General features: G+C 51.7%; 2 protein-coding genes across 23 annotated transcripts in view; both read left to right on the top strand.

The window, feature by feature from the left end:
- The window catches only part of IGDCC4 (immunoglobulin superfamily DCC subclass member 4), a 40,230-nt gene extending 35,297 nt beyond the window's left edge, over positions 1–4,933 (top strand). For all 13 annotated transcript variants that reach the window (XR_014816843.1, XR_014816841.1, XM_084978394.1 and 10 more), the window contains 3 exons: positions 324–552; positions 1,285–1,446; positions 1,984–4,933. Coding sequence is in view for 11 of the 13 variants with exons in the window: in XM_084978394.1 (XP_084834520.1) it covers positions 324–552; positions 1,285–1,446; positions 1,984–2,394 (802 nt within the window). In the remaining 2 variants the exon portion in view is untranslated. The remainder of the gene's footprint in view (positions 1–323; positions 553–1,284; positions 1,447–1,983) is intronic.
- A 4,059-nt stretch (positions 4,934–8,992) lies between these two features.
- The window catches only part of IGDCC3 (immunoglobulin superfamily DCC subclass member 3), a 43,540-nt gene continuing 29,238 nt past the window's right edge, over positions 8,993–23,294 (top strand). For 2 of the 10 annotated variants that reach the window (XR_014816788.1, XM_021100139.2), the window contains exons 1-2: positions 8,993–9,310; positions 12,143–12,448. Coding sequence is in view for 3 of the 10 variants with exons in the window: in XM_021100139.2 (XP_020955798.1) it covers positions 9,211–9,310; positions 12,143–12,448 (406 nt within the window). In the remaining 7 variants the exon portion in view is untranslated. Of the gene's footprint in view, positions 9,311–9,430; positions 10,312–10,480; positions 10,560–11,917; positions 12,449–22,244; positions 22,312–23,294 lie in introns of those variants that run through there. The other 8 variants (XR_014816787.1, XM_013993298.3, XM_084978384.1 and 5 more) reach the window with 7 other exon arrangements.

Genomic DNA, 23,294 nt, shown 5'->3' with positions numbered 1-23,294 from the left:
TTTAGGGAAGCCCTCAACCTGACCCCTCAGCAAGGGCAGGCTTAGGCAGAGATGCTTCTCTCTTGCTACCTTGGTAGCTGCCAGCACCTTGGAAAAAGGGATCCCCAATTTCCAGATACCTGGAGCCAATGGAAGAAAGGCCTCATTTGCAGTGTCACAGCTATTTTGAACCATCACAGAGTGTCTCATTCATTTCACAGAATGGGAAACCAAGTCCCAGAGATGGGCAGGAAGCTGCCCAGGGACACAGGCTGAACTAGATCCTGGTCCCACCCCCACCCTGCTCTTTGACTACTCTGCTTGTTCCCCATCCTCCCTTCCAGGGAAGCCCTCCCAGGCCTGTCCTCCACAACCACCGCTGGAAACCCCGCGCTGTACTCCCGAGCCCACCTTGGGCCCCCCAGCCCCCCAACTGTCCATGAACTGGAGTCCCTTGTGCACCCCCGTCCCCAGGAGTGGTCCCCACCGCCCTCAGACATCGAAGACAGGGCTGAAGTGCACAGCCTTATGGGTGGCGGCAGTTCTGACTGTCGGGGTCACTCCAAGAGAAAGGTGAGCCTGGAGCCCTGGGATGTCCGAGCCCCACACTGCAACTCACTCCCAAGTAGGACACCAGGGGGCGCAGGAGCACAATGTGTGACCCTGTAAGAGACCCTCTCCGCCTCCTCCCCCTCCCCTTCCTGGGCCATCTGAAGAAGAACTGGCACTCTCTCCCTCCTCCTTGAAAGGGCTGGCAGGCAGGAAAGCAGATGGGTCCCCATCTCTGGCAGAATAGGTCAACCTGGTTCTCCCCGAAGGAGGGGAGGGCCCCCAAAGGGCTGTTTGTCGATGATTCAGTGTGGCCAGAACACCTGGATTCCTTCTCATCCTGGAGCTGGGGCGACCTTTAAGATCCAGCTCTCTGCCATATGGGGAAAAGAACCTGGTTATTTTGGCCTTGGCCAAGTGGGACCGGGATCCGGATAAGGTAGGCCCACACAGGGCAAGTCCCCTCCTTGCTGGCTGTGGTGGCTCATCTCACATTCTCTGACCAGTCAGCTCGAATCCCTGAGTCCTTCCTCACCCTTTTTCTGACTCCGTGGTGAAGGAGACCCTGCCTGGGTTGGAAACCTCTGGGCCTTTCTGCAGGAGGACCTCTCTGTCGTCACATCCCCCCACCTCCCGCCCCCCAACACTCAGCCCATTCTGGCTTGTCCCCACAGCCTTGGGGAGGGGGTTCATCCTCTTCCTCCTCTTATACTTCCCAGCCAAGCCCTCAGGGCCCCTGCTTCTTTCCCTATGCAGATCTCCTGGGCTCATGCCGGCGGGCCGAGCTGGGCAGGTTCCTGGGCAGGCTGTGAGCTGCCCCAGGCAGGCCCCATGCCCTCTCTGACCCGGGCTCTGCTGCCCCCTGCTGGAACCGGGCAGACGCTGTTGCTGCAGGCTCTGGTGTATGACGCCATAAAGGTCAGTGTCCTGGGAGGAAGGGGGAGGAAAGGAGAGAAGGGTCCCTGTGTTTGCGAAGAGCAAGTAGTGAATCCTCTGGAGACCCCTGGTGGTGACTTCTCTGGGGATAAAAGTCTAGCCTCGAGATCCCGGGAGCCTGTCATGGTGAGTGAGTGGAGGGTGGGCCGGTTTGTGAGAATCTGTGTTTGTCTGGGTTGGGGACCGTCCCTTTTCTACCTAGGTGAAAGTGGGCCATGGCAGAATTACCATAGATCTGAGGGTGAGCCTGGCCCAAGGGCATTCAGCCCTTCCCCCTATTCGCTGAGGCCCTGACTGAATCCAGTCCTTCTGGAACTCCTGGGCAAGAGCATTTCCCTGCCTCCCCAGGGATCCAGTCACCCTCTCTTGTAGGATAGTCCCTGATCTTCCTTTACCATCTCTCAAGTAATATACAGTGGGCTCTGGGCTGGAGGTCAGTCCCTCTCCATCCCAAGTGTGATGGGCATTCTTCTGATGGTCCCTCTCAGTGATGGTCTTGGTGTTCTCTGCTCTGACCAGGGCAACGGGAGGAAGAAGCCACCCCCAGCCTGCAGGAACCAGGTGGAGGCTGAAGTCATTGTCCACTCTGACTTTAGTGCATCCAAAGGGAACCCTGACCTCCACCTCCAAGACCTGGAACCTGAGGATCCCCTGCCCTCAGAGGCTCCTGACCTCACTTCAGGTGTTGTGGATCTAGGACAAGGAGCAGACTGGTTGGACAGGGAGCTGGGAGGCTGCGAGCAGGCAGCTCCTGGGCCAGACAGACTTACCTGCCTGCCAGAGGCAGCCAGTGCTTCTTGCCCCTACCCAGACCTCCAGCCCAGTGAGGCTCTGGAGGAGGCCCATGGGAACAGCTGCCCACCAAAGGCCCCCTGCCCTCCAGGAGCCAGTCCAGGCCTGCCTAGAGCCCCAGTCTCCTCCTCTGCTTAGCTCCCCTCGAGGGCACAGTTTGGGTCAGGCTGGTATGGATCATGGGACATGACCCATGTGACCACACATGTACACACGTGTACCTGCAAGGACAGAACATCATCAAGCCATTTGGAGCCTCCTAGGTTGCTTTGGCTCAAGGGAGAGGAAGAAATGGATTATTCCCTTCTGTGACACATGTGATATGTGAGAGACGTGTGTGGAGCACAGCTATATGTGATGTACACATGTGTGAAGCACACGTGTGTGTGCTGGTTGGTGAGCTGGGAAACTTTGGCCCAGGCTGGTCACCATGGCCTAACGGATCCTCCAGGTCAGGACAATGCCCCAGTGTGGTCTGTTCCCAGCCCTGTGGGCCCCCCATCTCCATCACCCAGCCTTTTATTACACACTCTGAGAGTGTCTCCAGTGCCCTGTCTGACAAAGACAGCCCCAGCCCCCTTTCCTGTCCGGCTGGGCTGAGTGCACGTAGGCTCTGAATGTCTAACACTTTAGTTGCATCGCCTCCCACCTGCCATATCCCCATTGCCCAAGTTGAGAGGGTGACTCTGGCTCCCCTCAGCACAACTCTGCATCTAATTTGGTAATTGGGGAAGTGCCTGGTTTTGAAAATCCACGTTCTCTTGCTCTCCTCTCCCGCCTCCCCACTCTGGTGTCTGTCTCCCACTCCACCTGCTCTCCCAGTCCTAGTGCCCTCCTCTCCCTCCCAATACTCTTTCCTTTCCTCTCTGCGGTTTCTCTTGTCTCTCTGCTGTCTGCCACACCTCTCCCGAACCGTGTCCCATGGTTCTCCTGCCTGGCTTCAGTCTCTGCATCCTTCCCTAACAACACGACTACCTCATGTCCATTCGAGGCCGTAGTGCGACTCCTGTGTCCTGTCCATCGTCCACTTGAGCCATTATCCTCTTGCCCCCTCCTCCCTGGGCACCATAGGCCCCCTCCCCAGGCTGACTACCTACCCCCAGCACAGGTCTGGAGAAGTCCTTTCAGCTTCCCTTGCATTTTTCTCCCTGGGATTGAGATAGGAGGGTTCTCCTTGGAAGAGACAAATGCAAGTCATACAAGGGGGGTTTTGAGACAGAGAAAGGGGAACACAACTCAAAGGCTCAGGATAAAATTATTTTCTCCCTTTCTGTGCTAGGAGGCAGGTTTGCTGGATGGAGGGGGTTTGGGACCTTCCTTCCCAGCTGAAGCTAGAAGGGTAGAAGCAGATGGGGATTAGGAGCCCTGCAGCCCAGCTGTATCCACCTCTGTGCACCTTGAATGTGGGCTTGATGGGGTGCGGGTAGAAGGAACCTCTTCTGGGGTGCTGGAAGGGAGGAGGTCTTTGCCCAGGACAAGGGCGATAGGCTCATTTCATTCTGTTTTTTCTTTAAATTCAATCCTAAAATCATTTTCTGTTGACCTGCCACCCAGGGACAAGCTTGACTTTTATTTCCTGTGGAGAGAAAACAATGTCATTTATTTGATTTTGCACCTCAGCCTCTCACAGGAGCATCAAAAATGCGGTCTTTTCTCCCTGAATGCGTCTTTTTTTAACTGAACAGCACATCAAGAGTTAACTCTGGCTTCTGGGCCAAATTAGAAATAACCAGTCTAGCTTTCTTTTTTTTTTTTTTTAAATGGTGAAATGTCTCTCAGCGGAGTTGCAGCTTTCTCAGACCCTTTCAGCATCTGTGTTTATTACACTCGGGTGTCACTCACGTCTGACATCCGCACCTACATTTTCTCCCCCTCCCCCTCCTTCAGCCAGCCTATGATAACACTAAGGATTATTAATGTTGGTTTTGTATCTCGTTAAGGACAGAATTGTCACTTGTACTCTTTCTGTGGCATTCAGCGTTGCTGTGGCTGACACCACTGTATATGGTTCATCATTGCTCTGAAGGTCAAAAGCCTCATTTTATTTTGCTGGTTTGATTTTTTTTTAAAGGAAAAAAAAAAAAAACTGCCCTGAATTAAATGGCTGTTTTAACAGTAGGCTCTTAGCATTACACCACATAGTCATTTTTCATGTTCTTGTTTAACAGGCACTGAGGTTCTGGTTTAAATTAAATAGCTGCAAATGAGACAATTTATAACCCATTAGGTTGGATGGAAAATTGTTTCTCAAAAGCAAATAAGTAATAAATCTGGTATCTGCCTATAACTCACAGTTGATAAGAAAGTGGCCATTACTCACTAGGATTATATATGATTTGGGCTTGGGGTAATTTGGAAGTGTTAGGTTTGTGTCTTTGTAGCAGTATTTTTATTAGAAAAGAGTCTATTGGCCTTTTACAGGGTATTAATCCCTTTGTCACCTACCATTGATGCCTTACGGTTTTTGACTTTCATTTAAAAACCTTTTCTTGATGCATGATAAGTGTAATCGGTACCTGCTCACTTATTTGTCTGTATTTAGTTTTGCTGTATTATTTAATTATTTTTCCAGCATTTTTTCCCTCCTTACAAATATGATATTCTTTAGTGTTAAGCCAAGGTGTTTGTTGATCATGTACATGTCCCAATAATGAATTAATAAACTATTTTCCAAAAATGTTCTCTTTTGAAACCAAAGGACTAGAATTCCCTCAGCCTTTCTGTCCTAAAGAATGTGTTTCCTACTAGGATGGGAAATGTTGGTTTCTGAGAGAAAGAGCAGATGGTTATAAGCAAGAATTGAACGGTCTCTGGAGAAAAGGGAACCCTCGCACACTGTTGGTGGGAATGTCAGTTAGTGCAGCCACTATGGAAAATAGTATGGCGATTTCTCAGTAAAACTAAAAATAGAACTACCCTACCATATGACCCAGTGGATTCACTCCTGGGTATATATCCAAAAAAAACCCCAAACACTAATTCAAAAAGATACATGCAGGAGTTCCCGTCGTGGCGCAGTGGTTAACGAATCCGACTAGGAACCATGAGGTTGCAGGTTCGATCCCTGCCCTTGCTCAGTGGGTTAACGATCCAGCGTTGCTGTGAGCTGTGGTGTAGGTTGCAGACTCGGCTCGGATCCCGCGTTGCTGTGGCTCTGGCGTAGGCCGGTGGCTACAGCTCCGATTCAACCCCTAGCCTGGGAACCTCCATATGCCGCGGGAGCGGCCCAAGAAATAGCAACAACAACAACAAAAAAGACAAAAGACAAAAAAAAAAAAGATACATGCAGTTCCTAGTGTGGCTTAGCGGGTTAAGGACCCAATGTTGTCTCTGTAAGGATGTGGGTTTGATCCCCGGCCTTGCTCAGTGGGTTAAGGATCCGGTGTTGCCACAAGCTGTAGCATAGGTCACAGTTGCAGCTTGGATCCAGTGTTGCTGTGGCTGTGGTGTAGGCCTCAGCTGTACCTCTGATTCATCCCCTAGCCCAGGAACTTCCATATGCTGTAGGTATAACTGTAAAAAGAAAAAGAAAAAAGAAAAAAATACATTCACTGAAATGTTCTTAGCATCCCTATTTACAATTGCCAAGATATGGAAGCAACCTAAGTGTACATCAACAGATGAATGGGTAAAGACCATGTATACACACACACACACACACACACACACACACACACACACACACATACGCACGCAATAGAATATTACTCAGTCATAAAAAAGAGTGAAATTTTGCCATATGCAACAACATGGATGAACTTGGAAGGCATTATGCTAAATGAAATAAGTCAGACAGAGAAAGACAAATACTGTATGATATCGCTTATATGTGGAATCTTAAAAAAACAGTGAATATAATAAAACAGAAACAGAATCACGGATATAGAGAACAGCTAGTGGTTACCAACGGGGAGAATGAAGCAAGAGGGTCAATGTGGGATTAAGAGGTACAAGCTATTATGTATAAAATAATGGAGTTCCCTGGTGGCTTGGTGGGTTAAGGATCTGGCATGTCACTGCTGTGGCTCAGGTTTGATCTCTGGCCCCAGAATTTCTGCATGTCACAGGCACAGACAAGTAAATAAATAAATGAAATTTAAAAATAAAATAAGCTACCAGTATATAGTGTACAACACAGGGGATATAGCTAATATTTTATAAAAACTATAAATGCAGTATAATCTTCAAAAATTGTGAATCCCTGAATGGTATATCTGTAACTTATATTGTATAGCAACTATACTTCAATAAAAATGTTTTTAAAAAGAGGGAGTTCCCGGCATGGCACAGCAGAAATGAATCCAACTAGGAACCATGAGGTTGCAGGTTCGATCCCTGGCCTTGCTCAGTAGGTTGAGGATCCAGCATTGCTGTGGGCTGTGGTGTAGGTCGCAGACATGGCTCAGATCTGGAGTTGCTGTGGCTGTGGTGTAGGTTGAAGGCTGTAGCTCTGATTAGACCCCTAGCCTGGGAACCTCCGTATGCCACAGGTGCAGCCCTAAAAAGCAAACAAACAAAAAAAAAAAAATTAAAAAGAAAATAACTTATTCAGAATCCTAGGATAGGAAACCCCCCCCCAAAAAAAAAGAAAAAAGAAAGAGCTGAACCATCTCTTTCTCTCAACAGGCACTTAGGAAAAATATTTAAACTTAGGAAAGATGTTTTCTTTGATGGCATGCTTTTAGACTCTTCAAGGATCTCCTTCCATCTGGACACATATTTTTTAACTTTCTTGGGTGCAAGGGAGGAGTGAACCACTAACTCCAGAGGTCTGGGCTCAGCAACTCTTCTTTGTTCTGGCAACTCCAGAATTGCCTGTGGCTGCATGTTCACACATATAGACACTGTACCTACAAGCTCAGAGACCTGTACATGCACACTCACCTTCACAAATACCCTTGAGTCCATTAACCTGGGCACAACAGTCACACACAAAACCCCACACTGACACCACTCACACAAGGATCACAGTTGGCAGCTTCTCTGCTAAGATCTTTACAGTGTCTGGACTATGCTTGCTTTTCCTCTGCAGGGAACCAGAAGCCAGAGGCTGCTCTGCCCAGGACCACCCCAAAGTGGCTGGTAAGCCAGCCCCAAGTTAATTGACAGATCATAGGGAGAGATACCGCACATTTTGTATGCAGCGGAATAGCCATTATTTGCATATCACTCTCAGACCAAGGGTTGTGATAAAGAAGAATTAAACACTTGTCAAAATGAATTTACAATGACAGCAACTCGAGACACCAATTTGACCTCTCCAGAGTCTAGGACAAGCCAAGAAGGGGTTGTTGAGAATTCAAGCCCTGCAGGGGGGAGTTCCAGGACTTTGCACCCAGGGAGGGCCCCCCTTCCCTCCCTTTCCGGTGGTCAGTAGTGGCCCATCATTCCTGCTCTTCCTCATAATAAAATTGGTTTGCAGCTTTGGTGTTCCCTAACTCTGAATTTCTCCATTGCATTCCATTGCCTGCTCCTAAGTCCTGTCTCTCAGGCTCACCTTCCAATTGCTACCTTACAGTCAGGAGTCCCTGGACTCCCTAACCCATCATTAGTAAACTTAACTGATTTCTAGAGGACTTTTCTTTACCCACCTGCACCAAATTTAGTTTTATATATGGTTAATTAACACTCCTGGTCCAAGATTCCAGAGCTGATACTAAAGGGGAGATGTAGTTATTCCTCTGCGGTACCAGTTCAACACAAGAGCGAATGGCTGAATGTGGCAGAGATTACCCTCTTTAAATCTCCTGCTTGTAGAACTTCGTAGTTGCTCAGTAATTTTGATGGACTAGCCCATGGTACTGAACTCTGAGGGCGAGCATGGATATGTATCTCCTAAGAGGCATGCCTATCTTCTGTAACAATTCTTACGTGAGACCAATGTCCTTTATGTGTTTTCTGACGTGAAACGTTCAGTCTTTGTGGCATAGAAATGTTACTGGGCATTTTAACTTTCTGTGCGCTTTTCCGGTTACTAGATTGTTTGTCACGACCTGTGTTTTGTAAATGTCCTATGAGTGAGCAAGAGAGACACGACTATATCTTCCGGATGAGCTCAGAGAGTGACTATCTTGGCAGAACTGCAGTCAGAACCCAGGAACCCGGTTACTTTAGCATTCTCATTGTCTGCTTCCCAAGGAAGGCCCTGGGGGAAACTGCCTTCCCACTCCCTCGTGCCTCCTGTCCACCCGAGAGCCGGAACTCCTCAGTCTAGAGTGGCCAGTCTTGCATCTAAACGTCCTAGCCTTTGGATGGAAGAACCTGAAGGCCTTGGAAAACAGAATCTGACAACTTTGTGCAGCTTTTAGGGAATTATCTTGACAATGTAGACTTGGGCACGGTGGAGGAGGGCGCAGCAGAGAGTGGGTCAGAGCGAATCCCGCAGCTTTGCCCATTTCTCCGCAACCCGGACCCAATTCGCAGTCCTTTGGGTCTCCACTTTCCCAGCCCCCCAAAGTCCGGGGCTGGCTCGCGGGAAGTGGGTACAGGGCTGCTCCTCGGGACGGCGCCGGCCCCGCTAGCCCCAGTTCAAAGCGCAGGGGGCGCGTCCGCCGCGCAGCCGGGAATGTCCGGCCGCTTAAAGCGCTCGCCGGCTCTTTTGTTCCCCAGACCGGGCCTCCGGGGAGAGGGGGCTGGGGGAGGGGACCGGGAGAGGAGGGAAGGGGGGCGGCGGGCGGCGGGAGGAGGGCGGGGCGGGCTCAGGCGGTGCCGAGTGCGGAGCGCGCACCCAGGGCGAGGCTGACAGATCGCCAGGGTGGGTGCAAGATGGCGCAAGCGGCGCTCCCCCAGCGCCCCTGGCGCTCCTAGGCAGGCATGTGGCCCCAGCCCCCAGCCGCCCGGGCTCGGCCCCGGCCGGAGCCCCGGCCCCGGCCCCGGCGCCGGCCCCGCGGAACGCTGTGAGCCGCGAGAGGCCCCGGAGCCGCGCGTCGCCGAGCCGAGCGGACCGCGAGCCCCATGGCTGCTCTGCGCGCCGCGCCCCCGAGCCGCTGGCCCCGGCTCTTGCTGCCGCTGCTGCTGCCGCCGCTGCTGCTGCTGCTGCCCGCGCCGAGCGACGGTGAGCTAGGGCGTCCGCGACCCGGCGGCCGTGAACCCAGCCCGGGGAAGGGCGAGAAGGGAGTAAACGCGCGCGAGGGGCGGACCTGAGGAGAGCGGCGCGGACCTGCAGGCGGACCCCGGGACCTAGGGACTTGCCGGAGAACGGGAGCCGAGCGGGACAGGGCGGAGCCCGGGGAGAGGGCACTGAAGCGGGCACGGCAGGAGGATGCTGAGGACCGAGCTCCTGAAGAGAGACCTGCAGTCAGTCAGTCCGCTGCAGCTCCACAACTGAGGGCAGGACCCGAGCCCGGACCGAGGGGCAAGGAGCGCGGCAAAGCAGGAGCTCGGCGGGAGGGCTGGAGTTGGGGAAAGGGGGGAACGAGCCACGGGAGACCGCAGGGCAGAGTCCTGTCCGAGGGGGCGAGCTGGGGTGCGCGGAGCCCTGCGGTGGGCACAGGGTGGCCGGAGGCGGCGGATGCAGGAGACCGCAGACCCCGGGGGCGAAGGCCGGGATAGAGCGGGCTGCGCTGGGCGCAGAGGGCAGGTCCTGGATTTGGAGCCGGGACTGAGGCGGGGAGTGAGAGGGAGAGACCAAGGAAGAGGAGGAAGATTCCTGGCGGTGCGCGCGTTGGGAGTGGGAGACCTGAGAGACACACCTCGAGCTGAGGAAGGGGCAGAGAAGCCGACCAAGGGCGAGTGAACGGCTGGGCTGCCCACGTGCCCGCCTTGCCCCGGAGGGTGTGCACGCAGAGCTCGGGGTCTGCCGGCTTGGCTGCCCGGAGCTCCGTCACCACCACTCTGTTTCCACAGTGGGTGTAACGGGCTCACCTCACAGGAGAGGGGTGCAAATTGAGTCCCTTCTCCTCCCACCTCAAGTTCTCAGCAGACATTGCTCTGGGCACTGTTCTCTCCCCTCTTAGCTCCGAAGAAGCGGGATATCGCGGCAGCATCTAGGAGAAACTTTGTCCTCCGGTTGCTATACCGGGATTGGAGCGGGGAGCAGAAGCAGCTGAAATGCAGGTCTTGGGGAAGATGGGTAGGGATTTGAAGGGGCGTGACCCTCAAATGTCCTAATAGGAATTACGCAGCCCTGAGGGTGGGGAAAACCCCCCTAACCCCAGCCCTCCTCCTCCCTCCTTTCTCCCCACCCACTGCCTGGTCTCCTCTCAGCCAGGGAGGGCGCTGGTCTGTTGGGAAGGGGCCAGCTCAGGGATCGCTAGCTTCACGGAAATGTGAGGAGGGGGTCTGTGGCTGCCTTTTCAGCTCAGGTGGGTTCTTTCTCCCTGGCGGGGAGTTGTAACTGGTCTGGTGAGTTGCTCGTTGGAGAAGTTGGAGACTTGGCATCTTGCCTTGATTTGGAGTTCTTGTTCTTCCTCTTCTGATTCCTTGATCACCCTCTTCTCCCTTCTCTTCCTTTCCTTCCTCTTTCTGTCCCTTTCTCTTCTGCAGGAGTGAAGAGGTTGCTGACAGTAGAGCTTCTAGGAACCTCCCTCCTGAATTTTGGGAAATATGAGTTGATATTTGGTATCCCTCATCTGCCTTATGACAAAGAGAAAACAAGCAAAACAACCAAAGCCCAGAGCTTCTTAGGGGAGGAGCAGTAGTGCTGGATGCTAGCCTAGCTTGTACCTGATACTGGGCCAACACACCCTGCTCCCTGCCAGGCACTGGACCAGGCCTCACATGGTTTTGCCAGCAACAAGAAGCAAAGATTTATTACTATCTCATTTTATATTTGTTTGGAACTTTTTTTTCCCCTTTTTATCTATTTAGGGCCACACCCATGACATATGGAGGTTCCCAGTCTAGGGTTCGAATCGGAGCTGTAGCCACAAGCCTACACCACAGCCACAGCAATGCGGGATCTGAGCCACGTCTGCAACCTACATCACAGCTCATGGCAATGCCGGATCCTTAACCCACTGGGCAAGTCCAGGGATCAAACCTGCGTCCTCATGGATGCTAGTCAGGTTAGCTAACCACTGAGCCATGATGGGGTCGTGGAACTCCTATATTTGTTTAGAACTTTTAACTTTTCACAGTGCCTTTGAATCTGTTAGTCACATTTAATAACAAGCCACACTGTTGTTCCTGATTTAAACACATAAGGAATGGAAGCCAGGCCAGGTTGAACACCTAACATGAGGTCATACCCTGAAAGTCTGAGGCTTCAGTGATTTGCTAGGATAACCACAGAAGTGGCAGGAGCTGTATTGAAATCAAAGTCTTATTTTCGGGTCCCGGATTTGCAGCTATTAACTGTGAGGCCTCAGACAAGTTGCTTAACATCTCTGGGCTTCAGTTTCCTTTTCTCTAAAAGATAAAAAATTTTTAAAAGATGGTAGTGGAGTTCCCATCATGGCTCAGTGGTTAACGAATCCGACCAGGAACCATGAGGTTGCGGGTTCGATCCCTGGCCTTGCTCAGTGGGTTAAGGATCCGGTGTTGCCGTGAGCTGTGGTGTGGGTCGAAGACGCGGCTCAGATCCTGAGTTGCTGTGGCTCTGGTGTAGGCCGGTGGCTACAGCTTCGATTAGACCTCTCGCCTGGGAACCTCCATATGCCGCGGGAGTGGCCCTAGAAAAGGCAAAAAAAGACAAATAAATAATAAATAAATAAAAGATGGTAGTAATAATATCCATCTCTCCAAGATGGTCTGTTGATGAAGTAAATATACTGTATGAGATGATACTTCATAATAACTCACAAAGTTCTGTGTGTTAATGGAGATTCCTATTAACATCACAGAATGACAGGGATGGGATGCACAGATCCAGAGAACTTGGAACCCTTGCTCCAGCTCATTCCATGCTCACCTCTCCTTTTGCTCTCATCTCCCTCACCCGATTCAGGTCTTGGCCACTCTGCTGAACTGGCCTTTGCTGTGGAGCCAAGCGATGATGTTGCAGTCCCTGGGCAGCCCGTGGTACTGGGCTGCAGGGTGGAGGGGACCCCTCCAGTGCGAATCACCTGGCGGAAGAATGGGGTGGAGCTGCCAGAGAGTACCCACTCTACCGTGCTGGCAAATGGGTCCTTGATGATCCGCCACTTCCTGCTGGATCAAGGAGGCAGCCCTTCAGATGAGGGTGACTATGAGTGTGTGGCTCAGAACCGCTTTGGGCTGGTGGTTAGCCGGAAGGCTCGAATCCAGGCAGCAAGTAAGTGGATGCTCTTACCTTTTTTTTTCCCCCCAGGCCATGGGGGATAGAGGAGTGGTTCCATCTTATGCAGCTTCTGGAGCACTAATTTCTCAGCATGGGTCAGTTGAGAGGTGCATAGCAGTGATCTGTGGTGGTAGAATTACAGCATATACTCATTTAAGTGATTGGTATGCAATTTGACATGAATGTAGCCAAACACTGTTGTGGGGAGAGGGAAAGAGAAATCGAGAGCAAGCTTTATCCAGCTCTTGGGTCAGTGTGTCTTAGTTTCCAGATGCATTGTGAGCATCCCAGTCTATTGAGTAAAATTCTCAATAGACTGGGATGCTTTAAACAATTTAAAAATTGTTTTAAAGATCAATGATTGTCATATTTTGGGGCGATTTAAGAGAATTTGAAGGGTAATTTTGGCTACCTGCATCTTTTAATTATGTGCTGACTCTCAAACCTTTTGGGTAGGATAAAACCTCACTGTGCCAGAGATGACATTCTGAAGCTTGTCAACAATTTGCTTAACAGAAGATGTGATAGAATAATTTCAGGGTTAACACAGTGATGACATTACTCCCCCTTCAAGCCGGTGTACTTTGTAAAAGAATTTCAGCTTTATTGAGGAATAATTGACAGTAAAATTATGAGATACTTAAAGTATACATGGTGGTGACTTAATATTCAGTGTGGGGTTTTGTTGTTGTTGTTGTTGTTGTTGTTGTTTTCTTGATTGGGAGAGAAGAGGTGTCTCAGCTCTGGAATTTTGCTTTGCTTGTGCTGATGGACCATTGGGTATTGCAGTGATGAAATGATGGCTGTGCTTTACCGCCCTGCCCTGCAAAAAGTTATTGTAGTTGTTGTTTAATCTGTGTACACGTGTGGGAATTGTTTCTTTTTTCTTTTTTTTTTTTTTTTTTTTTTTGGTCTTTTTGTCTTTGTTGTTGTTGTTGCTATTTCTTGGGCCGCTCTCGCGGCATATGGAGGTTCCCAGGCTAGGGGTCGAATCGGAGCTGTAGCCACCAGCCTACGCCAGAGCCACAGCAACGCAGGATCCGAGCCGAGTCTGCAACCTACACCACAGCTCACAGCAACGCCAGATCTTTAACCCACTGAGCAAGGGCAGGGACCGAACCCGCAACCTCATGGTTCCTAGTCGGATTCGTTAACCACTGCGCCACAACAGGAACTCCGGGAATTGTTTCTTAAACCAAAATTATTCTTATTATTTTTATTTTAATGATTTTTATTTTTTTCCATTATAGCTAGTTTACAGTGTTCTGTAGATTTTCTACTGTACAGCAAAGTGACCCAGTCATACGTACATATACACATTCTTTTTTCTCACATTATGATGCTCCATCATAAGTGACTAGATGTGCTTCCCAGGGCTACACAGCAGGACCTCATTGCATATCCATTCCAAAGGCAATAGTTTGCATCTATTAACCCCAAATTCCCAGTCCATCCCGCTCCCTCCCCCTCCCCCTTGGCAACCACAAGCTTGTTCTCCAAGCCCATGAGTTTCTTTTCTGTGGAAAGGTTCATTGCGCCATATATTAGATTCCAGATATAAGTGATATCATATGGTATTTGTCTTTCTCTTTCTGACTTAGTTCGCTTAGTGTGAGAGTCTCTAGTTCCATCCATGTCAAAATTATTTATGTACCTTGGGAAGGTGGCGGGCTATGAAGGCGGGAGGTCATGGTTGAGAACCACTGCTCTTGAGAAAGCACAAAAGCTTTGCCAAGTGGAAAATGTTCTCCATCCTGTATTGCTCTACTTCTGGGGAGGTGTCCCTTAAAGAGGCTGCTTTAACTTTGGTTGGGAGTACGTCTAGCTAATACTAACTAAGCACTTGCTGCATGTTGGGCACCCTGCCTAAGCGCTTTGCATGAACTATCTCATTTAGTCATCATGATGATGCTGGAAGATACGCTGTTGTCATTCCCCTTTTACAGATGAGAAAAGTGAGGGAGTTCCCTTTGTGGCTCAGTGGGTTAAGAACCCCATATAGTGTCCCTGAGGATGCTGGTTTGATCCCTGGGTTAAGGATCCGGCGTTGGGTTAAGGATCACCCAATGGGTTAAGGATCCAGTGTTGCCACGAGCTTCGGCACAGGTCGCATATGTGGCTCCGGTCCTGTGTTGCTGGGGCTGTGGTGTAGGCCGGCAGCTGCAGCTTGCTTTGACCCCTAGCCTGGGAACTTCCATATGCCATAGGTGTGGCCCTAAAAACAAACAAACAAACAAAAACAAACAAACAACAGCAAAACCCCCAAAACTCAGGGGAATTGGTGGCTTCTGGTGAGCAGAGGAGCCAGGCCTGCAGCCTAGTTATTCTGAATCCTGCACCCTCCCACTTAACTCCTGTGGCACGCTGCCTCATCACCGTCTGATCGCTGACAAGTTTCTTCCTGGCTCTGAGGGCATTTGCACAGTTGCTCTGAACGGCTGGTGAGTGATGAATTGTTCTGAGGCAGGAGCCCTCTCTTGAGCTGAAGATGCCCCTTTGTTCTAAGGAAGGCACATCCAGGCCCCCATATGGAGCTCTCTGGGAGGCAGCCCTGGACCCTGAGACCGAATCACTTCTGGCTCAGCAACCCCTCATCCCCCAGCCCTCCTGGCGGTGGTGGGGAGGCTGGTGTAGCCCTGAGCAGATGGCTGGGTGTGAGGAGGAGAAGCGTGGGTGAAGGGTGGGGACCTGAGGAAGATTTTCAGATGGGAGAAATGAGACTTCTCAGTGAGCTGACCCCCGCACCCTCCCTGGCCTGTGTCAACACTGGGCGATAGATGGCCCCTGCATCACCAGCCTGGGATCCTGGGAGATAAATCCCCAGGTGTTTATATATAGCTAATTGTAAATGTGCTTTTCTGTAAATGGTAATACCTTCAAGATGTTTGGTTTCATTAAACTCCTAACAGTGTAAGAAATTGAGCTGTGGGCCTTGGCTGGGGAAAGAGCCAGTGGGCAAGTTCAGCTTGGTTAGTTCTTTGGGGTCCTGGGGACAGCTGGGCGGTTGCCTCCAAACACTGGCAGTCTGATCCACCTCTCTCTCCCCACCAAGGCTTATGGCCCCCTGGGGGAATGCTTGGCTACCAAGCAACCGGGTGGCTGGACCCCCTTTTCTCACTTCAGAGGCTGATGTCCCTAGAAACCTCCAGTGCTGATTAGCTGCCTGGGTTTGCTCCTTTGGTAATAATTCCCAGCCCGTGTGCCCGCAGGCAGGGCAGATGTTGTGTGACACGGGAGGATGCCTTCTGAAGAGGTGTGAGAAGCCTTCCAGAGCCCCTGCTTCTCCTTCCTGCTCCACCGGAGCTGACAGGCAGGGGGACTGTACCCTCACAGACACATAATCCACCCAGTGGACTCACCCAGTGAGGCAGGTAGGGGTCCAGGTCTGTGTGGGCAGGACTGCTGGGGCATCTGAGCTCTGGGAATACCCCCTCTTCCATCCCAGTGAGCTCAGATGCTGTCATTGAAAGATGGCCTGGAGTTCCTGTCATGGTTTAGTGGAAACAAACCCAACTAGGAACCCTGAGGTGCGGGTTCGATCCCTGGCCTTGATCAGTGGGTTAAGGATCTGGTGTTGCCATGAGCTGCAGTGTAGGCCACAGACATGGCTCGGATTTGGCATTGCTGTGGCTCTGGCTTAGGTAGGCAGCTATAGCTCTGATTCAACCCCTAGCCTGGGAACCTCCATATGCCGAGGGTGCGGCCCTTAAAAGCAAAAAAAAAAAAAAAAAAAAAAAAAAGAAAGATGGCCTGAACAGGATGGGCTAAACGACAGGCTGATTTCTCGGGGCTTCAGTTCCAAGCGTCTCCTTTTTAGGATGGAGTGGCTCAGGGTCCAAAGGGCACTCATGCTTCCAGCCCATCTGGTTTCTCTGGCTTGCCATTCCATGTGTTTATAGTTTGGGGGCTGAAAATCGAGATGTGTGTTAAGGATGGGACCCTGGACAAGTTAACCTCTGCATGGCCGTTTCCTTACCTGTGAAATGTGCATATAACCCTACTTTGGGGGATGGTTGTAAGGACTAACGCACTCCGTGCTCTGCCTGGCACATAGGAGGTGCTCAGTAATGGAGCTAATACTTTTTTCTTTATTTAAAGGTGACTTCACTGATATACACTGCCAGCAAAAGCAGACAGCCTGAATCTGCTCCCAGCCCCCAGCTTTCTCTCTCCCTGGGACTCAGGAAGCACTCCAGGGAAATCTCTCAGGGAGCAGAATTACTGGAGCCTGAGCACAACTTGTTTTAACCCCTTCCTAGGAGAGCCTTGGGGTTCTCTGAAGCCTCTGGGCATCAGCCAAAACTTGACTGGCTGTGAGACCCTCTGCCATCCTTCTGGAGGGGTCCAAGGACGGCATATGGGTCACCTGATCCAGTGGGAACATGCATTGATGCACACCTGTTGAGGGCTATGAATCTGGATGACAACAGCGAAGAGTGGGGCCCCTCAAGCAGATGCCCTTGGTTCCGAGTCCTCATTTCCTGGTCTCAGTTCTCAGGCTCAGGCCCCTGGAGACTGGAGTAAAGAGCCAGATGATCTAGAGCAAGACTTCTCTAATATTACTCGGCCCGGTGATTACCTGGGGATCTTGATAAAATTCAGATTTTGAATCAGTAGGTCTAGGCGAAGGCCTGGGGTTCTGCAGGGTTAACAAGATCCCAGGTGAGGAGTTCCCATCGTGGCTCAGCGGAAATGAATCTGACTAGCATCTATGAGGATGCAGGTTCGATCCCTGGGCTTTCTCAGTGGGTTAAGGATCTGGCGTTGCTGTGAGCTGTGGTATAGGTCACAGATGCGGCTCAGATCTGGCATGGCTGTGGCTGTAGGCCAGCAGCTACAGCTCTGATTCAACCCCTAGGCTGGGAACCCCCATATGCCTTGGGTGTGGTCCTGAAAAGACCAAAAAAAAAAAAATCCCAGGTGATGCCAACAGTGCTGGTTCACAGGTGCTAGAGGAGCGCCCCTTCCCATATCATAATCACTGGTGTAGGGGGTCTGTGGGCAGCAGAGTGAAGTCTGTAGGACATGAGCTTCAGGGACAGACCTAGGTGGGTTTGAACCCCAGCTCAGCCACTCACTGATGCTATATTCTCAGCACAAGTTCCTTTTAACTCTCTCGAGTTTTGTGCTTTCATCCGAAAAAAAATGAGCATAATCCCATCAGCCTATCAGGGTTGTTGGAGGATTAAATGAGGTGATGGGTGTAAAGCATGTGGCACAAGACTTGGCATCTAGGAAATGCTCATTATGTATTATTGTTAGTGCTAGCTGCTGATGGCTAATTTAGGCTGAGAACCAGACTGTCCCAATGCAGGCTGGGCTCTCAGAGCCAGGATTGCCTCCCTTCCAGCCTGGGGTCATCCAGATTAGGCAGGCCCAATGCTGGTTCTGAAGGTTCTGAAGGCAAAGACTCCCCAGCTGGATGTACATTGTCCTCTGAGTCTCAAGGTCCTTATCTTTAAACTGGGGAAATAGTATTTATCCAGGAGGAATGCTGTGAGGATTACCTATGATCACGCGTAAAGAACCTGGCAGAGTTCAGGGCACGTAGAAAGTGTTGCTTAGATACTCTTATTGTTTGGGGGAGGGGAGGTGATAGAGGTGAGAAATGTGACGTTCTAAGCTCCTTTAGATGTGGTGGTTCCAGGCAGGCCCCTGGGGAGCCCAGACGTCTAGAAAGAGGCAGTAGGGTATGCTGAGAGGGAAGTCCAGTTCTAGTCCCCTGCTCTCACCACCTCAGTCTCCTACTGCTCAGGTCCTCAGTCACCCAGTCCTAGAGTCTGAATCGTTCTCATCCTCTCTGAGGGAGGGCTTAACCAGCAACTCTGAAATCTCCTTCGGTAGCAAGATCCACGCTTGTGTGGGAGTTCCCGTTGTGGTGCAGCAGAAACAAATCTGACTAGGAACCATGAGGTTTGATCCCTGGCCTTGCTCAGTGGGTTAAGGATCTGGCATTGCCGTGAGCTGTGGTGTAGGTCGCAGACGTGGCTGGAATCCGGCGTTGCTGTGGCTCTAGCGCAGCTTGGCAGCTGTAGCTTGGCAGCTGTAGCTCTGATTGGACCGTGTGTGGATCCGGGGGGGCAGCATCTGAGCTTAGTTCTGTGGAAACAGATCTGGGACAGGGAAACTATGGGCTGAAGTTGCTGTGTGGTACAGCTTGTTGGGGGGGCAACATATTTAGGGGACCCCGGAGGGCCTCAGGGCAATGGGTTGTGCAGTGGGTTGTGGCTGGTAACCCTGGAGGCCTCTGTCACTTGTGTGGATCCCAGGCTTCTCTCCTTGAAGGACGGCTCAGCTAAAGTAACCCTGAGGAAGTCTCCCCTGCCCCTCACGCGCATCTGCCTACCCATTTGGGCCAGAAGCAGGCTCTGCAGCTGAAGTATCACTGGTGTGATGAGTGAGTGGCCATGCCTAAGCCTGCTTTCATGCCAGGCAGCTCACCCCTAAGCATGCCATGGTGCAGAGGTATGTGCGAATGAGCAAGGGTCAGGGCCTTCCTACCTGCCAGTCAGTACTCCAGAGACCAGCCCCTTCTGAATCTCTTGAGAAGCTATCAGGTGTGATGGAAAGGCCCTGGGCTGGACATCAGGAATCCTGTGTGGCTCTGGGCAAGTCACTCATCCTCTCTGGGCTTTGCTTTTCTCTTTGTAATATCAAGTAATTGGACCAAGGTTCATGTCTATGGTATTAAGGCTTCCTTTGCATCCAGTCAGTCCATGGGACATGCCTGCCTTCGCTGAGCCTTTTCTCAGTCTTTTCTCGTCCCTGCTCCTGCCTTACCTGATCCCTCCCTAAAGACCACTTAGCTTACGGTAATTCCTTTTTCCCCCTCCTAAGGTGGGGAATATTTGTGGTCTGTGGCATTCAGGCTGCTTGCATTGTTAAGTAACTGTTTTGTGGCTGGATATTCCATCTGTCTCCTCAACTAGATTTTAAGCTCCTAAAGGGCTTCTCTTTCTTTTGTATTTCTCACGTCCCCTGCCTGTGGAGCGTGGTACAAACGAAATGAACCTGTGGCCTTGTGGGTGCAAGGCCCTGTCTCTCTCCACTTCTCTTTTGTTTCCTCTCTCTTGCTGGCTCTCCCTACCTCAAATTGACAGCACAGCTCACAGGAACAGAAGCTTGTGAACAGGCAGGATCGGCAGGGGAATGTAACACTCGGGGCAGGATCACGGGGTGGTGGCTGCATGTTTATCTCTAGACGGGCCGAGACGCTCTCTTCTGCACCAGATGGGGTGTGAATCAGAGACCAAACTGCTTGGTAGCCTTCATGCGTGGGTCCCCGGGTCTCCTGCCTTGGCCTTTATTCCTCGCCTGGATGAAGCGTCTGCCCACCGGCCCCAACTGTGGGGGTAGGACGGCCCCTCACCCCACCAGCAGGACTTGAGTGTGGAAGTCAAATGCTTCTGGTTCCCACACCTTGGCTCCACTGTTGCAGGCAGCCAGCTGGCCCCTTGAACACAATGTGCAAATCTTCTCTGTTCCTGTTCCCGGCATTGTCCGTGGCCGGGCGCCTTGGCTGGGAATGTGGGCCGGTGAATAGGAGAGGCATTTGCAGCCTGCAAATGAAACAGGCCCCCGGTGCCCCCCCCCTCCCTTAGCCCCCATCTCCTCCCCACCCCCAGGGAGAAAGGACTTTTTCACTTCTGGCCTCCTTGTATTGCCTTTCCCTCTTCTCTTCAGAGTCCCTGCAGGCGTGTGTGTGTGTGTGTGTGTGTGTGTGTGTGTGTGTGTGTAAGAGAGACTTTTCACAGTAGCTCGAAGGCTCTTCTGCACACCCTCAATAAAAGTAGACTAGAACAGAAGGGCACCCAGGATGGAAAACCAAACAGCTCACTGCTGTCTTTGTGTAAACTGGATCGAGTGTTTCCAAGAATGTCTGCCTGTGTAACTAACCTATGGCTCCCTAAGATCTCTGGCCACAGCCTTGTTGCAGCAAGGAATGTAGAGGCCAGTAGTGCATGTGTGCATTGCCATGTGGGCCCCGGTGGGCACCTGAATACAGGTGTGTGTTGAAGGATGGGCTCAGGATTGGGGTCCAGCTCTCTTCAAAGGACTTCCCTGTGGGAATCCCTCTTCCCTTGAGCAGTGGGGCCAGCTCAGAGATATGGAGTGAACAGAACTGGTGCAGGGCAACGGGTGTGTGTGTGTGTGTGTGTGTGTAGATACTTTTATTAGGTTCTGCAGCTGAAGGGAGGGAGGAGGGAGGCAAGCCCTAGGTCACTGGTGGAGCGCGGGGCTTCTGTGATGGGCATGAGGGCCTGGCCTTGGTACCTCTGGGCGTCTGGGCCAGAGTTCTCTTATTCATTAGGCGAAAGCCTACAATCTGGCTGCAATCCGAGCCTGCTGGCCTGGGCTGCTCCATCCTCCCCCCAACCTCCACCAAAGGACATTTCTTTGATTTCTGTGCTCACTTCCCCTGCCCCCAACTTTGTTCACCCTGTTCCAAGAAGGACTAACCTTTGTGACTGCCCTCACATGTAAGGGAGGAGTAGAAAAGAAAGGGACCTCCATGGGCAGGAGCAGTTCCAGGGACTTCCTGAAGAGGGGTGCCTGGACAGGTGATACTGTGACCCGGGGAAGGTGGAAAGGCCTGAGGGGCAAGCAGGAGGCGCTCTAGGCCAGACCACAGGGAGGTGGAGGCAGTGGGGAGTGTGGGTTTAATCCAGGCCAGCCCACCACCCACAGAGGCAGAGGGAGGAAAATTAGATGCAGAGGGCTTACACCCCACCCTGACCTTCTCTTCTCTGGATCTTAGTCTGGAAACTCCACAGTCTTTGACACCCCTCCGCACTCTGCCCCACCTCTGCTTTCCAGTGTGTGAGGCCAGGTTTAGGGTCTTTATCTTTATCATCCCTCAGTCCTTGTTTCCTTTGCCCTGCAGTCTTCCTTCCTCAGGATTTCCTTCTTCCTTCCTTCCTTCCTCCCTCCCTCTCTTTGCCACTCCACAGCATATGGAGTTCCCAGGTCAGCTGCAGCTGCGACAACACCAGATCCTCAACCCACTGTGCCAGGCAGGGGATCAAACCTGTGTCCCAGTATTCCCAAGACACCACCGATCCCGTTATGCCACAGTGGGAATTCTTCCTCCAGCTTTCTTTATTGTTCTGTCTTTCCTCCTGCCTCTTGCTCCAATTATAGCAATTCCTGTGTCCACCATTCTCTGCTATGTTTGGAGGGAGATACCTCTGTTTCAGGAGCAAAAGTAGGTGAGCTCAGGCTTCAGTACAGAACAGAGGGAGAGGAAGAGGAGAGGCTGAGAGGATGAGCTTCAAAGAAGACCCCAAAGGAAGGGGTCTGTGGTCTGCCCAGCGTGTCGGAGTCTCCCTGGGGGCATACCTTCCCTGAGAGGAATCTGAGAACACTGGCCCCTGCTTGGGGCCAGTCTCTGAGCCCGGACACTGACCAGAGTGGGTGGTGGGGCAGCCCGGGGCTGCTCTCTGGAATGCTGGTGTTGGGTTGCAGTGCAGATGCAAGCGGTGATAATGGGCAGGAACTGGACTTTCTGGTCTGGCTGCTGCCCCCAAGGCCACTGGAATGTGAGGGGGGGACAAGCAAGAGGCCCCAGGGACTTGGGGTGGGCAGATGGAGACCAGACCACCTAAATGGAGAGGAAGGGGCAGACCACCAAGAGAGAGAGAACTGAGGTCCAGCCCTTTCACTGAATTGCAGGCTTACAGCGAAAAAATCCTAAAATTCCCAGTGCATCCAGGACCCTAAGTAGGATCACAGGCATCCAGCCTATGGGGAAACTTTGGAGCTCATCTCATCCCACTCTCTCATTTTACAGACTTGAAAACTGAGGCCCCAAGTGGGTAACCTGCCCAAGGATGTGACTGGTCCTCCAGCCTGGGCAGGTAAGAGAGCCTCTTGGGTCCCTCGTTCCTCTTGCCCTCCCCAGTGCCTCACTGCTCTCTGGTATGGGAAGGGAGAGATTTTTTTATATCCTTCCCCGCCCAGGGCAGATGGGCACATACATTTCTGTTTTTCTCGTGTCCTGCACTGCCCCAGGCTTTGTCTGTGGTCATAGTTCTGGATGTGATGGTTACCAGCAAATCTCAGATGTGGGCTCCTGACATCCACAGCATATTTCATAGAGCCTCTGAGTTTCCAAAGCACACCAGACACTGAGCTGAGTGGTCTGAGGGCTACCTATGTGCTGGTGCTGGTGCTGGTGGTAAACCAACTAGTAGTTGTGGAAGTGGTCCTAGTAATATAAGGCTGCACTCTGCTAATCCCTTTGTGTGTTAATTTACTTAACTCCCGTGACATTTCCATTGGTAACTGTTACTAGGCCTATTTGAACAGATGAGTAAACAGAAGCCTAGAATGGTTAATTAACTTGCCCAAGGGTGCACAGTAAAGTAGAGAAGCTGGGATTTAAACCTGGTCTGCCTGACCCAAAATTCAGTGGCCTGTGTGTCCTCAGAAGGGCCTCGTGTCCCTTGAAAATATAATCAGTATTGTCTGCCTCAGAAACAGAGCCAGGTACCTGGGCACATGCAGGGTGGGTGCGAGGGCGTTGGGAGCTTAGAGTCCTGGCCAAGGTGGGAGCCACTTCCTGGTGTGCCCAGCAGGGCTACACGCCCTCCAACCCATAGCTGCTGCTGGAGGCCTGGGCGAGTTAGGCTGGGATGCTCTGCAGAAAGAAGTCTTGTTCTACCTGTGAGACTGGGCAGAGGGGCTGGGGACAGGTTCCCCGCAGGAAAGGAGAGGAAATCGGGAGGGTGTTGGGGCTGCTGGAGGTAGAGGTGGGAGTTGCTTCTTCCAAGGAGGAAAGACAAGTTCCCCTCCCCCCAGGGGTCCTTTCAGCTCCCTTTCCCTTTCTTGTTCTCCCGCA

The sequence above is a fragment of the Sus scrofa genome, chromosome 1 (assembly GCF_054392235.1).
Source record: "Sus scrofa isolate SSC_HxYL_T2T_F1_AM1 chromosome 1, Sscrofa_HxYL_maternal_Yorkshire_Landrace_v2.0, whole genome shotgun sequence".
Lineage (NCBI taxonomy): Eukaryota > Metazoa > Chordata > Mammalia > Artiodactyla > Suidae > Sus > Sus scrofa.
Note: the sequence above shows the minus strand (reverse complement) of the source record. Positions and strands in the feature narration are given on the sequence as shown.